Source organism: Podarcis gaigeae (assembly GCF_964106915.1).
Source record: "Podarcis gaigeae genome assembly, chromosome: 14".
NCBI lineage: Eukaryota > Metazoa > Chordata > Lepidosauria > Squamata > Lacertidae > Podarcis > Podarcis gaigeae.
In genome coordinates this window covers 43615828-43631132 of record NC_139690.1, presented here as the reverse complement: position 1 = coordinate 43631132, position 15305 = coordinate 43615828, and the positions used below count along the sequence as shown (strand labels likewise).

General features: G+C 42.2%; 1 protein-coding gene and 1 long non-coding RNA gene across 6 annotated transcripts in view; both read left to right on the top strand.

The window, feature by feature from the left end:
- Positions 1-116: 116 nt before the first annotated feature.
- LOC310831368 lies at positions 117-2874 on the top strand. The gene is made up of 2 exons (XR_014557816.1): positions 117-849; positions 2115-2874. It is a non-coding gene; the product is annotated as an uncharacterized lncRNA (long non-coding RNA).
- Positions 2875-6196: 3322 nt separating this feature from the next.
- LOC310831210 (small integral membrane protein 10-like protein 3) overlaps positions 6197-15305 on the top strand; it is a 29268-nt gene continuing 20159 nt past the window's right edge. For 2 of the 5 annotated variants that reach the window (XR_014557784.1, XR_014557785.1), the window contains exons 1-2: positions 6212-6633; positions 11993-12894. Coding sequence is in view for 3 of the 5 variants with exons in the window: in XM_083711642.1 (XP_083567768.1) it covers positions 12070-12894 (825 nt within the window). In the remaining 2 variants the exon portion in view is untranslated. Of the gene's footprint in view, positions 6634-10010; positions 10132-11992; positions 14447-15305 lie in introns of those variants that run through there. The other 3 variants (XM_083711642.1, XM_083711641.1, XM_083711643.1) reach the window with 2 other exon arrangements.

Below are 15305 nucleotides of genomic sequence, written 5' to 3'. Positions count from 1 at the left end.
GTTTTGCCGGTCTTTCGGGAATATTCGGAAGGACTCGGGGGGAAGGCGTTGAGGGGGCGACGGCGTTCGGCTCTTCGTGTGCCTCCTCGCGCCTCGCCCTCGGGACAGTATTTTCCCCTCCCTGCCCCGCTCGCCTCCTGTTCGGACATTTCCGCTGCCGGCCAATTCGGACATTGGCGTCGGTTGAGGAGGGGTCGCCATCTTTGTGCTACTAACCTACAGTACTCAGAAGGCGCGAGGGAAGCTGTGGGTCAGGGACGGGGACGGTTTCCTATCATCCTATCAATCTCCGTCGTAGCCATTTTTCTTTAATATATATTATATATGCATGCTTAAGTGTATGTATTTTCTACTCATTATATATTTAATATAAAAATATTGATAATTTTCTTAAGCAAAGCGCCCCATCTAAATCTCTTACCATCTCGGGAAAAAGTGGTTTTAGTTATGCAGTTTTCATAAAAGTACATTAAAATGATTAAAAACGACTCGCCATAACAATATTGTCTTCACCACTACATACTTATTTTTATGTTTATGTCCCACCAAGGAGCTCAAGGTGTACATAGCTCTCCCCACCATATCCTCGCAACATCCTAGCAGGTCAAAATTCAACAGGTGTAGTGCGGGGGACAGGGAGAGGCAGTGATAAGTCTTACAATTCAGTTATGCTACTTGAGGGCTGCAGCTTTCTAGTTGCTTCAGACTACAGTTCAATATCTGGAGGGCTCTAAATTGCAGAGTATGGCAGAAACCCATGTAAGCCTGTAGGAAAAGCCAGCAGGGATTTTACTGTAATTTCTCTTATTCTGGATGCTAAACTGTTCTGAGGACCTTGCAAGCTGAAAGGTAGGATGACCAGGACCCCTGACCATTAGATCCAGTCGTGGCCAACTCTGGGGTTGTGGCGCTCATCTTACTTCAAAGGCCGAGGGAGCTGGCGTTTGTCCGCTTCTGCAGACAGTTTTTCCGGGTCATGTGGCCAGCATGACTAAGCCGCTTCTGGTGAACCAGAGCAGTGCATGGAAACGCCGTTTACCTTCCCGCTGGAGCAATACCTATTTATCTACTTGGACTTTGACATGCTTTCGAACTGCTAGGTTGGCAGGAGCAGGGACCAAGCAACGGGAGCTCACCCCATCACAGGGATTCGAACCGCCAACCTTCTGATCAGCAAGTCCTAGGCTCTGTAGTTTAACCCACAGTGCCACCCGCATATCCGTGCTTTAAAAAATAATAATAAATGCTGTAAGCAACAGACTGGACAAATGGCATCAGAGTTGAGGAAGAGAGGCATTCTGTACTCCTCCTGTACATTAAAAATATTCTAGCACATAAGGTTGTGCGTTAATGTCAATGCAAATTTGTTAATAAAAAATGCAAAGTTATTAATCTAGTCCAGGCACAGGCAAACTCGGCCCTCCAGATGTTTTGGGACGACAATTCCCATCATCCCTGACCACTGGTCCTGTTAGCTAAGGATGATGGGAGTTGTCATCCCAAAACATCTGGAGGCCTGAGTTTGCCTATGCCTGATCTAGTCACCCCACAGCTAAATTGGTCTTAAAGCTGGTGTAAATTCCTTGTCCTGATGTATCGATGTGCACCAGCTGAGGGAAAGCCCTGCTGGAAGAAGTTAAGTTGGCAGAAGTTACCCTAGTGTAAAGGACCAAAAAAAGTCTGTAAAGGGGATGGGAGTGTTGGGCAAATGAATAAACAGTTGTGCTGCATCATAATTTCTTTCATCCACTCGTCCCATCCCTGAAGCTCTTACACCCCTTACATCAACAAAAATACAATTTCGATTAAAATTCACTCCACAGTAGTCAATGGAAGGGTATAAACTGAAAGTTTACACTGCCTCCCCAGCAACCTACCACCAGGAACAGGTGTGATACAGCTTAATTTGCACAGGAAATATGTCAGTGTATCTGCCTCCTGTCATATCTGTCTGGTTAAGATTGCTCTCCTGGCTGCAATCCCTTATCTGGAAGCTAGTTCCATTGAACTCAGTGGAAGTTACTTCTGAGTAGATGTGCATGGGGCTGTACTCCAGCTGTGATCTGCAAGATTTGCGTTTCCAGTAATAACTATTTTTGTTATTTCTTTCCCAGAGCAACACTCCAAAATCATTACTATACACCTGTGCATTTTTATGTCATTCTGTTGTGAAGACTCATTAATGATGAGTACATCTAAGAACATAGGAAGCTACTTCATACTTATCCATCGGTTCATCTAGCTCAGTATAAGAGCAGCTCTCTAGGTTTTGAGGCAGGGGCTTCTCCCTGAGTCCCAAGAAATGCCAGGGATTGAATCCAGGGTTCTCTGCATGCAAAGCAAATGCTTCACCATTCGCCCATAGCTCAGTGGACTGTATTTCTTTTGTTTAACTTTTTGCCCCATTGTTAAACACGGAAAACAACTCACAAAATTTAGGAAATCTGCTTCCTGTTAATTTTTTACTTTAGATGTTAAGTTAGTTACTAAACCGAAACCAGTACAGTACCTGCATAAATGATACTGAATACTCTAAAAATGTGGACAAACAGTTCTTTAACTACTTGATGCAAAGAGGAAGTCTTTATTTAAAAGTTTTGAGAAGTTGTGTAATGTGACTTTATATGTGTGTGTTGGCAGAAGAACAGCATGATTCCTGTACGTGGGTGTGGATTGCTAGAATAATCGTGCTGATGTAATCCTGGAAAATTTGACACAGACTATAAAGTCTAGGAGAATCATGTTCATGCTGAGTTTTTCAAGGAACCCTGCCTTTTTTATTTTTAACGGCGGCTTATATTGAAATATGTTCAGTATTGTTTGGAATTGTCATCTTCACTGCAAAAAAGAGAATTAAATATTAAAATATTAAAACCTACTTGCAGCACTGTGCTATACATTTCTACTTACAAGTATGCTCCACTGACTTCAGTGAGGTTTACTACCAGATAAGTAGGCAGAGGGTTGTAGCCCATAAGTTGAGTAATATTCACCGTCCTGACCGGGTTACCATGCCCTGTTCTTTTAACATCTTCTATAAGCTCCAACCTGTACTTTCTTGCCACACATCTGAATAATAATAATAATATAATAATAAAAATAAAAATACAAATCAGGCAAAAGTTGTTGCCTGACTAAAGAAATGTTAGCTGAATGTTTTGATAGTAGAATAATTTGTTAAATTCGTTAAGGCTGCAGTATTATAATACTTACACGGGAATGAGTCCCATTGAATTCAAAGGGACTTAATCCTGAGTAAATGTTATTTTTAGTGGATATCCTGCCCCTTACCATAAGGTCCTAGAGTAGGTTACAGCAATAAAAAATACAGTATTAAAATCAGTGTTTATAGGATTGTGGTTAATTTTCTATAGATTTTTATCTGTTGTAGTACTGAGGCTATAAAACAGCTTAGTTGTGCAGAAAAGAAAGAAAAAATAGCAGCTGATAGTTGCAGTTTTAGATGTTCTAAGAAAGGCACTAAAATGAAAGTGTTGCTTCATAAAGGTTCCATGAGTTGATGGAGGGTGAAAACTATGTCTTAACAAAGTGCATAAAAGGATACCATGTTGTGTAGAAGGCGTGATTACCCCCTCCCATATCAATATTCCCTTTCTTAAATTGTTAATTTGTCCACAAGCACAATGTCCCAAACTTGTGAAATCCAGGCTTCAAAAAGATTTGCATTTAAAGTTTCCCCCTTTTTTGCAGTCCCTAATCTAGCTGCAGTTAATAAATGGAGGGTGAGGTCTTTATTGGTTATGTTCCGAATCTGAGGAGTAACATAATATAGTATAGCTAATTTGGGGCTGGTTGTAGTTATTTGTCTCACCATTTGACTGTTTGAAAAGCTTTTCCCCAAAAGGGAATAATTTTGGGGCAAAACCACCACATCTGCACTAGAGAGCCAGGTAAATTATATTCCTGACAGCAAGGGTTAGATGTGTATAATCTGTCTGGGCACATGTACCAGTGATGCACTATCCTTAACACATTTTCTCGAGTTCCAAATGAGATGGATGCACATGGTAGTTTATTCCAAATTTGTTCCCGGAGCTGTTCCTCTAATTCTCCAAAACCTTTTTCCAATTGTAGTCTTAATGAAATGAGAGGAAGGGCAGCCAATTGTGTGAGGATTTTATATAGCTGAGAGATTATTTTCTTTCCCAGTAGGTTGGTTGAGTTGAGTATCTGCTCAAAACTATTTAAGCTACGTGGGTGGCGCTGTGGGTTAAACCACAGAGCCTAGGACTTGCTGATCAGAAGGTCGGCGATTCAAATCCCCGTGACGGGGTGAGCTCCCATTGCTCGGTCCCAGCTCCTGCCAACCTAGCAGTTCGAAAGCACGTCAAAGTGCAAGTAGATAAATAGGTACCGCTCTGGCGGGAAGGTAAACGGCGTTTCCGTGCGCTGCTCTGGTTCACCAGAAGCGGCTTAGTCATGTTGGCCACATGGAAGCTGTACGCCGGCTCCCTTGGCCAATAAAGCGAGATGAGCGCCGCAACCCCAGAGTTGGTCACGACTGGACCTAATGATCAGGGGTCCCTTTACCTTCACCTAATGCCCTTTGGGCAAAGCAGCCAGAGAACAAGGCACACATGACACGCACAGGGCTGGATTTAGGTTTGATGAGGCCCTAAGCTACTGAAGGTAATGGGGCCCTTTATATGTCCAGCTGTCCTTTGTCAACAACAAATCGTTGCTGCTTTTTGTGCTGAATATATGCTACATGGTAATTTATGGACCCAATAGGTATCTAAAGCCATTTGTACATGCAGAATGTAGGCACCCTATATATAGAAATGAGCAAACCAGTGATATTTTAGGCAGCAGGCTAGCAAGCGGGGCCCATTACTTACATCATAGGAGCCTAAACAACACAAAACACTGTTTGCTGTATGTAGGTTTTATTTTGTTTTTTATCTTATATTTTGGAAATGTACATCCAAGGGTCTTTTCCTCTACATTTTTTTGGGGTCCCCAAGGGAGTGGGGCCCTAAGCTATAGCTTGTTTAGCTTATACGTAAATCTGGCACTGGACATGCACATACAGTGGCTCATACCCTAGAGCTTGTTGTTGTTTAGTTGTTTAGTTGTGTCCGACTCTTTGTGACTCCATGGACCAGAGCATGCCAGGCACTCCTGTCTTCCACTGCCTCCTGCAGTTTGGTCAAACTCATGCTGGTAGCTTCGATAACACTGTCCAACCATCTCGTCCTCTGTCGTCCCCTTCTCCTTGTGCCCTCCATCTTTCCCAACATCAGGGTCTTTTCCAGGGAGTCTTCTCATGAGGTGGCCAAAGTATTGGAGCCTCAGCTTCAGGATCTGTACTTCCAGTGAGCACTCAGAATGGATAGGTTTGATCTTCTTGTAGTCCATGGGACTCTCAAGAGTCTCCTCCAGCACCATAATTCAAAAGCATCAATTCTTCGGCGATCAGCCTTCTTTATGGTCCAGCTCTCACTTCCGTACATCACTACTGGGAAAAACATAGCTTTATGTAGGTTTTATTTTATTTGTTTTTTATTTTATATTTTGGAAATATATTTTGGAAATATATTATTTTATATTTTGGAAAGGGGTTTTTTCCCTTTAATTTTTTTTGGGGCCCCCAAGAGAGTGTCGCCCTAAGCTACAGCTTATTTAGCTTATACATAAATCCGGCACTGGACACGCACATACAGTGGCTCACACCCTAGAGTAGGCATAGGCAAACTGGCCCTCCAGATTTTTTGGGACTACAACTCCCATCATCCCTAGCTAACAGGACCAGTGGCCAGGGATGTTGGGAATTGTAGTCACAAAACATCTGGAGGGCTGAGTTTGCCTATGCCTGCCCCTAGAGCAAGAGCTGCTAAAATGTGGCCCCCTCCGGATGCTGCACCACAACTCCCATCAGCCCCAGACAACCTCTGTGGCCAAGAACAGAAGCTGCCATCTAGCAACAAGTTATCAACTCCACAGGTTAGCCATAAACCCTTGCCCATAAACCATGGTCCGTTTTGGCCCTTCAGATACCGCTAAACTACAGCTCCCAGCATCCAGAACCGCTGACCTTGCAGGCTGGGGCTGATGGGAGCTGAAATCCGTCCGCATCTGGAGGACCACGAATTCCTTCCAGCTGTTTTTTAATCTCTCTCTTCCCCCGCCCGCCTCTCTGGGAAGAGGTGATTGGTCAGGAAGCGAGCCGTGCGTCGTGACGTAGAGGCGCCGCGACGACGCCGGCCGCGGCGGCAAACCCTGTTGCCCGAACGTAAACACACCTTGCTCGGCCGGGGCTGCCTTTTCCGTCGCTCCTCCGACATCCGGGGTTTTGCGAGGGGTCAGCGCGAGCCCGGCGGGGGGGGGGGGGAGGGCGGTTAGGCGCAAGCTGTTTGGGGGGGGGAGAGAGGAGAGGGCGGAGCCTATGAGGCCTGGCTCTGCCGGTGAGTGTATATGGCGGTGGCGGCGACGACGCTGCTGTCCGCCCTGGTTGCCAGGTTCTCTCAGTCGGCGGCCGCCAGGTCGTACGGGGTCTTCTGCAAAGGGCTGACTCGGACCCTCCTCATCTTCTTCGACTTGGCTTGGAAGCTCCGCATCAACTTCCCCTATCTCTACATCGTGGCCTCCATGATGCTCAACGTCAGGCTACAGGTGACCCTCGCCTTGTGAGGGACGGGGAGGGGGCGTTTGAGGGGGGAGGGAAAGGTGCTCTCCCCACCCCACACTTCCCTCATGGGTGAGGGTGCCGGTCTCTCTTGGGTTGGGTGAGGGTGCTTCCCTATAAAGTAAAAGCACATTTCTGAACTTTGAATTTTTTTATACTGTATTTTATGCTGCTTCTACAATTAAGTGTTTTAAATTTGTTGTTAGACGCCCTGAGGCTGGTTTTCTGAACCGGGAAGGGCGGGGTATAAATAAAAATTTATTATAATTATTATTATTAAAATTAAAAACAAACCACGCATGTGTTTTTATGTATCTTCCTCCTTTAGGGGCTATACAAGGTGAGTCCTTTGAAAGAGGTCCCGTGGATACAGAGTACACATGTTCCACGGGGCCTCTTTTAAAAGACTCACCCTGTATATCAGTGCCGGATTTACGTATAAACTAAACAAGCTATAGCTTACGGCCCCACTCTCTTGGGGGCCCACCAAAAAAAATTAAAGGAAAAAAACTGGATGTGCATTTCCAAAATATAAGATAAAAAACAAATAAAACCTACATACAGCAACAGTGTTTTGTGTTATGTAGGCTGCTATTTGTTATGGGCAAAAGGCTTTAGGTACGTATTAGGTTCATAAATTACCATATAGCATATATTCAACACAAAAAACAGCAACAATTTGTTGTTGACAAAGGACGGCTGGACATATAAAGGGCCCAATTACCTTCAGTAGATTAGGGCCTCATCAAAAGTAAATCTGGCCCATATCGCACTTTTCCCCCAAGGTGGATGGCTGTTCCCTATTTGTCACCCCTGCTCTTCCTACTTCATCCTCACAGCAACCCTGTGAGGTAGTCTAGGGTTGAGCTACTGGGGTGGGGAGTGGAGTTGAGAAGGAAGGAGGCGATCCTTGGACTGTCCTTAGCTCCCGGCTTGAGACGTAGGGCTTCAGATTGTGGGAGTAAACACAAACGAACCCATCTTGCACATATTGTGTATTTGTTTCGTTAAGATGTTTCCTGGGCAAACGCCTGCCCAAAGTGGCTCACAGTCACAACAGGAAATGAAAATGGTTGAAGATTTACGAAATAGTTTTTTAAATTACTGCATTTTGTAATCCTGCTTTCCTCCAGTATTCCCACTTCCCACCTCAGTCCTTCATTTTATTCTTGTGAAGCCAGTGGTGTAGTGGTTAGAGTGTGAGGCTAGGACCTTGGAGGCCAAGGTTCAAATATCTGCCCAGTTATGAAACTCACTGGCATATATTATTGGCATAATCAGAAGCAGTATATAATAATGTTGCTTTCTGGATGATAGAAAAATGTATATTTTGAAGTTGATATTTCCTCAGTTATGTGGTAGGCTTTGATATTGAAACCTGTGGAAAGTGGTGTGCTCACTGCTAAATTTTACTTAATTTGCCAAACTTTGGGCAGTGTGTCTGCGTGTTTTGCTCTTTCTGTTTTTTTGTTTTTGTTTGCATTTGTTGCAAATGGGCACCATGGCCATTGGGCTAAGAAAGTCAAAGATTACTCAGATTCTGACCATTCTCTTGATCTCTTTTTCTAGCGCTGTAGATGGATCTGTAACTTAAAAATAATAATCAAATTTAAGAGTTTGGATTTCTTAGTAGAAATGTGTATTGCCCCCTCCCCTCACAAATTATACACTTGTTTTTTCCCCCAGAGGTCTCAGAAAGAATCTGGGACATTATCAAGGAGGGCACAAAGCATATTGGCACCTTCCCAGCAGTTAGTTTCATAAAAAGGGCTCTTGTGTTACTATACAAAACCCTGAGCAACTTGGGTCCAAGTAATCTTAAGGACCACTTGGAACCTTATATTTCAGCCTGATCACTAATACAGTCGTAACTCGGGTTAAGAACTTAATCGTTCTGGAGGTCTGTTCTTAACCTAAAACTGTTCTTAACCTGAAGCACCACTTTAGCTAATGGGGCCTCCCGCTACTGCCGTGCCACTGGAGCACGATTTCTGTTCTCATCCTGAAGCAAAGTCAAAGATTACTCAGATTCTTAAACCGAGGTACTGTTTCTAGGTTAGCGGAGTCTGTAACCTGAAGCATCTGTAACCCGAGGTACCACTGTATCATCTGGAAAAGTATTGAGAGTTGTCCCCCATGATAGAGAGACCCAGCTGGCTTCAGCCAAAAGCTGCACATTTAGAATGACTGACCCCATGCTATGGAAGACTCTTCCAGCAAAGATTTGGCAGGCATCCTCACTTTTGACAACTATCTAAGATTATGGTCTGAAGTTGCATGATACAGCAACCTTACCTGACTCCAAGATAGTCATTGCCTGTATGGGAGACCACAAGGAAACCCTCCCTGTATGGGAAACCACAAGGAACCCTCCCTTTAGTTCTATGGAAGAAAGGTAGGATACAAATGTAATTCAATAAATCATGTCCCTTGTAACTAGGTTACATACATTTTTGGGGTAATTGATGGCTTCACTGATCGCAATCTGTCCTAGGTGTAATGTGGGAGGTAGTGCATTGTATTCTGTATCTCTCTTCAAATCTATTTTCACCCTTACTGTTCTTAGTTCCTTGACATGGGTGTGGTTTCACAGATTTGTCTGGAGTGCTGTGATAGGAACAAGCTGGGTGGGAGGGTGGAGAATTTTCCATGGCTTTTATTTTTTTGTAGAAAACCCTCTGTTTCATAACTTGATTAGTAACAATGAGTGGGTGCCTATAGGAAATGTATTATTAGGCAATCTTGGAAGTTGCAAAAATTTAAATTTGTATTATATAGAAATAAAAGAAACATGCTTAATAAAAGAAACATGCTTAAAAACACTCTCTAGGGCATCAGAATTTTGTTCTGATGCAGGTTGATAATGTTCCAATGCAGACCACAAAACAGACTAATTTGCAGTTTGCAATTTTTTCCAGAAAACCAACATCACTGGTAGCAATATTGATATAGCTACCTGCAAATTGGCTTGTCAAGTTGCAATAAGAACAAATGTTCTGTGTGACCACCAAACTTACATAAGGGTCTGTTTATATCAAGGTGGTCTTGATGTGTTAAATAGTTTTGTTATAGCATGATCTCTTCATCTCCTGAGTTTAAAACTGTATGTAGATCAATGACTGTTGTACAGAAAATGTGATGCTCTGCATTTTGATACATGCTCTATTGTTGCCACGTTAAGATGGAAATTCCTACAGTCTCCTGGTCTCTCTTCTGCTTAGAGGAAATTATTCCTTGTTCAGTAGAGAAATCAAGCCACTTGTCTCAGCAGAAATCAATTTTTTTATAAGATGAGACTTCTCCAACATTTTGCTTAATATTTTTAAAGAAATTGTGCTCTAGAATGATTCTGGATTATGACATCATAATTTACCTCCTGGAATCTTATTGGTTGAAGTTAGCAATTGTTATGACAGTTGCGTTGCATCAGCTCACAAAAGGGCAAAACTAAATTACAGTATTCTAGTTGTAAAGCGAAACAGAAGGTAATGTGTACTAGAATAGAGGAATGTTTTGTTTTGAACTGCCTTTCGTTATGATCTCCAAAATGAGTACAGGCACACACACACACCCAACTTGCAATTGACTTGCGCACGACCGCCTATATGCCTGGTGGTGGGAAATAATTAAATCATATAATTCATACCGGGAAATGGAGGGAGACAGCTGGAGAGTCCTTGGAGCCTGAAGAGGACTTCAATGAGGGCAGAGAAGAGACTGAAGGCGCAACTGGGCCTTGTTTAGACTGCACAGCCTCTCTGCCTAACAGCTGGTGTGCGGGGTAGCGCAGCACCAGCAGCTGCTTTTCTGCTCATCCTCCAGCCTCCTGCCAGCCCCAAAGCTTCAATTCCAGTTGAAGTTGTTTTTTGGTACAGTATTTTTGATCTGGATTGGAGAGAGAGTGGTAGAGAGGGCATTTAAAGGGTGTTTAAAGGGTTCTCTCCACTTATGTGATTTTCACTTATGTGCGCAGGATGCTGGAACATAACCCCTGCATAAGTGGGGGGGTCGCTTGTATAATATTTGAGTACTCCATAAGGTGGTTTATGAGGATAAGGAGTAAAAAGTAAAGTGGGTTCAGAAGATCTGAAAATATGGTATAGATAGATACTCTTACTTTAGAATGGGATTTCTGTTTGCTTAAAACAAATACTTGGATATGAGATGGTGGTTAGAGTTTCAACTTTAAATCTGTTTACTCAGTAGATTAGCAAACCAGTGTTAGAAACTGAGATATGGAAGCTAGGAGCTAAATGGCACCTTAATCTGAGGTTATGGGCACAACAACGGAATGTCTAGGCAAAATTTTTTAATAACAAGAATACAAAGCTGAAAATGAATGAACTGCAGCTAAAATATTATGTTCATTTCCCACATGATCTAGTCCTTTCCTCCCTAATATTCTTAAGAGGGTCTCTTCTCCAGTCTCCAGAGAGTAGCTGGAAGTGGGGAGGCAGAAAAAAGTCCTCATTTCCTTCTACTTTGCAGTTTTAATCTGAAATCTCAGGCACAGTGCTGCACCCAGAGCTCAAAAACTGCTTGTGCTAATGAAATTCCCTGTCGCAAAATGCACCTAGAACAATGAGAGTTTCAAACACTGTAGCAAACTGATTTCTGTTAATAATAATGATGATGATGGACTGCTTTTCCCTTCCAAAATGAAGGGGGAAAGTCATTTGATCCAGGGACAAGCCACACATATATTGGCCTATTTCTACCTTTTTCTTAATGGTGGCACAGACCTTAATATAAGAATATTCTTCACAGCTGTGAACAGGGCAGTGGGGTGGAGTAAGTGAAGACAAGCGACAACAATTAACTATAACGTTGTTCACTGCTTCTGCTCAGGCAGCGCAGAAAAAAAGCATCTTGGTTTCTGAAATTCATTCTGATGATGCAGATAAAATGTGACTGATAGAATTATACAGGATGTGGTCTTAGTGTGTGAAAACAGTCAAGATCCAAGGATCTCCAGGCATGCACCTCCAGATGGTGGAAATGGCAGGCGCCATCCTGGAGCCCAGGCATCTTCACTGGTTGCAAGTGGCCAATAGCCAGGGTACAAAATGTGCTTGGCACCTGGCTAATTTTGAACACTGGAGAGGGAAATAGACAGCATACAAGCCAAAGACCACTTGTGTACATAACAGTAAATGGGCCATTTCTTCAGTATCTTAGAAAAATACCTGCAGTGAGGTTTTGGTAATGTGCAGTGATTTAATCAATTAATCTTTCAGTTCATTTTAATCTGCCTAAAGGCAGATTAGTACATTAGAAGTAATCTTTGTTGTGCTTTATAGCCCTAGTGACAACAAGTAACTACTTCTGTTTTTTGTGTTGTTTCAGGTACATATTGAGATTCACTAAATTACGACTTATGCTACAACTAAAAGGCATTCCATTATTTACTGCAGTTCAGTACAATGCAGAGTTTGGAGGACAGACGGGTGATGCATTTCTCTTATATTAATATGGAACAGGAAGATAATGTAGGACACCAACACCTACGTAAAAATGCCCTGAATGAGCAGAATGAAATTCTTCGTCTTCCAAACATCCAGTCGTTAGTGAACAACTCTCACGTGGATAATAATCATTTGCAAAAGGAGTTCTTCTCTCTTAAGATCAGGAACTGCACTCTGTTTAAAGCTGTCCCATTGCCCCATATTGGCAAAAAAAGGCCACCACGCTTGAGTGATGCGGCGAATGGAGCTGCGTCTTCCAAGGAATCGCTAGGTCCACTTTTTTCTCCTGAAAAAGATATATTTGAAAAGCTCTTTAAACACTTTGATAGCACTGCAGTGACAGGCTGGCTGGAGAAGGCACGCAACTTCATTAGTGACATGGGCACGTGGAGTTGTTGTGGAGATAACTTTGTACGCTTTGCACATTTCTGGCTGTCTGAACTCCAGTACAACCACAAAGAGCAACTGTTAGAACTGGAAATGGGAGTTATTGAGGATGAAGTACGCCTTGCTTTTGAGGGGTCAGGCTCCAAGGAGTTCCAGCCATCGGATTTGAATTCCATTCTTGCAGCTGCGCTGAGTGAATATCCCATCGGACTTGTGAACGACCAGAACCCATATGTTTTTCTTGACTATTTAAACCTTATGTCTTCAGCGGACACATCTGAATATAAGGAAATGCTTTCAGCTATACAGTGCACAACCAAGAACCCTCAGATAGCTCAGTGGTTGCTAGCTATACGAGCATTTGCACTTGCAAATCTCTGGCATGCAATAGTGAAGGTAAAAATGCAATAGTTTTGAAATGCTAGTGCCAGTTTGTTGCAATGTTCCTTGTAAAGTACTTTTAAGATCTGTCAGTGGCCAAGAGAGATAATAACGGGAAGTGTTGTAGTAATAACTTTTAGGCAACAGATATATAAAAAAAGCTTTAGTGAGTTAGTGAGCTGTTATACCTTTTATTATGGTGTATGTTGATGGAGAAGATTTCAATATTTTCAGGCCTGTTGAGTAAAATGTGTAGAACTGGCTGATAACAGGCATTAAGGACCCCATCCTGTTATTTCTTCTGAATTAGTATATAAATATTACTAGGACAGGGTTGTATCCAATACTAGTCCTATTGCAATTAGACCTATTGAAATTATTGGACATGCATAATTTAGGTTTATTAATTTCACTGTATCTACTTGGAATATAACCTAGTTGGATACAACCTGCTGTGTCTGAACTTTGCACCCCTTTGGGCTGTTTCAAATGTATTATGGTGACAAACATATATTTTTCATTGCATCTACACTCATCATGAACAACCCCAACATTCTGCCTTGTGCATGATAGTTGAATGCAAGTATTATGAGTGTACATTACTTTTTTAAACATAATCTGTTAAGCATCTCTGTTGGGCCTTCCTAAATCCACTTGCCCTTGTTCACGCTTTGAGATAGTTCAACTGTAATGCCAAAATTGCCACCATCTGACAGATGCATGATTTGCGAGTGGCCACTGAGCCAGGATCTGAAACTGTGGCTTGAACTGTTTTGCAAACAGCAGTTTGGTCAAGCTGGTTTGGCATTCCACCCCAACAAAAATCACCATTGCGTCTGCTCTTGGAATCCGTTGTTTGATAATTCTCTGAAAAGACAGTGGCGGGGGAAGCTGCAAAGCCCCTGTTTGGCATTTCAGTTGAACAAATCCTATGAGAAGTCTCCCTACTGTAGCAACGTTAGTAAGGTCTTTTTATTCTAAGCATATCTCTGATACTGAACACACTTATGTGCTTCTTTTAAAAGAGCTGGTTACTCTAGAGCTGTGAAATTTATCCGTAAGTAGTGAATGTGTCTAGAAGTCAGCACAAATGTCTCATTATTAATCTCAGCTATATTCGTCTGGGGTGGAGTGTTGGCCATGGTGCCTGCCAGCAGCCACTTAAAAAATTGAACTTTGGCAATGCTGATAAGCATCTTGCCTTGGCACTGGGGGAAAAAGAATGGGTGATGCTGTCAGGGATCCTTAGGGCTGGTTCCATTGCTACTCATGACAGTGGTTTAACTTGTTCCAAGGCAAAGGTCTTTAGCTGAACATGGGCTAAGCATTCTGTTTAACTGTGTTTAAAGGTGATTGTACACCAGCCTTCCCCAACCTGGTACCTTTTAGACGGTTTGGGCTACAACTCCCATTGACCATAGCCATCATGGGGAATGGGCATGGAAGATGGTAGTTCAAAACAAGGTGCAGGGGGAAGAATGGTGTTCAATATTGGGTAAAAAATTGCTATGGATGCAAGCCTTCATCCTCTTTAATAAAATAAACAAGAGTTGGAATGCTGTAGGAATCTTGTGTCACACTCTTCTTATTTGTTTTATTTTTCCTAAGAGGAATAGCTGTGCTTAGTTTCTTACAGGAAGAACAATAACCAAGTGTCATGGGGCACCCTAAATACTGACATACATTGTGGCATAATTTCTTGGGGATCAGCGATTTCGTATCCGTATTCTCCCTTTTTTTGTGCATTTGATGAAGTGGACTCTGGTCCATGAAAACTTTTACCATATTAAATCTGGCAGTCTTTAAGGTACTGCAAGATCCTTTTGTGTGTGTGCTTTGCTACCAAAGTCACGAAGACTTCTGTCTCCTTGCAGCTTTTTACTGATTTTTGCGTGTACACACACAACCCCAAATCAGAATGCTTGTAATAAAAGCCTTAATATGAAATTGTGGACTGTGAGGAAAGTCTTCCATTTTAAAAATGACACTTTAAGGTATTAAGAAAACATGTTGGTTAGGTGACTTGGTAATTTTCAGCTAGATCTGTGAGGCAATATATATTACAGATGTATAGCCCTTATGTCTTTTAACAGCATTCAATTTATAGTTCTGTCCCTAACGGTTCATTGCAGAATTTTTATCCTTATACCAAATATAGAGGATATTGTGTATATATAAGCACCGCCAATAAGACTTCTTTTTTTCCTTACCCATAAAGTAGTTATTCCAAACAAATGCCAAAACTACTGCTTTGTCTGACTATATGTGAGTTTAAAAGATTGGATGACATAAACTTGATTTTTTAAAAAAAAGAAATCCATATCCAAATGAGAACTAAATGTGTTGCAATAAAAAAACTCTTATCCAGTGAGCAGAATATAGCTTCCCCCTTTAGGTGTTAGGCTCTTTGTGGGCCACTATATGAT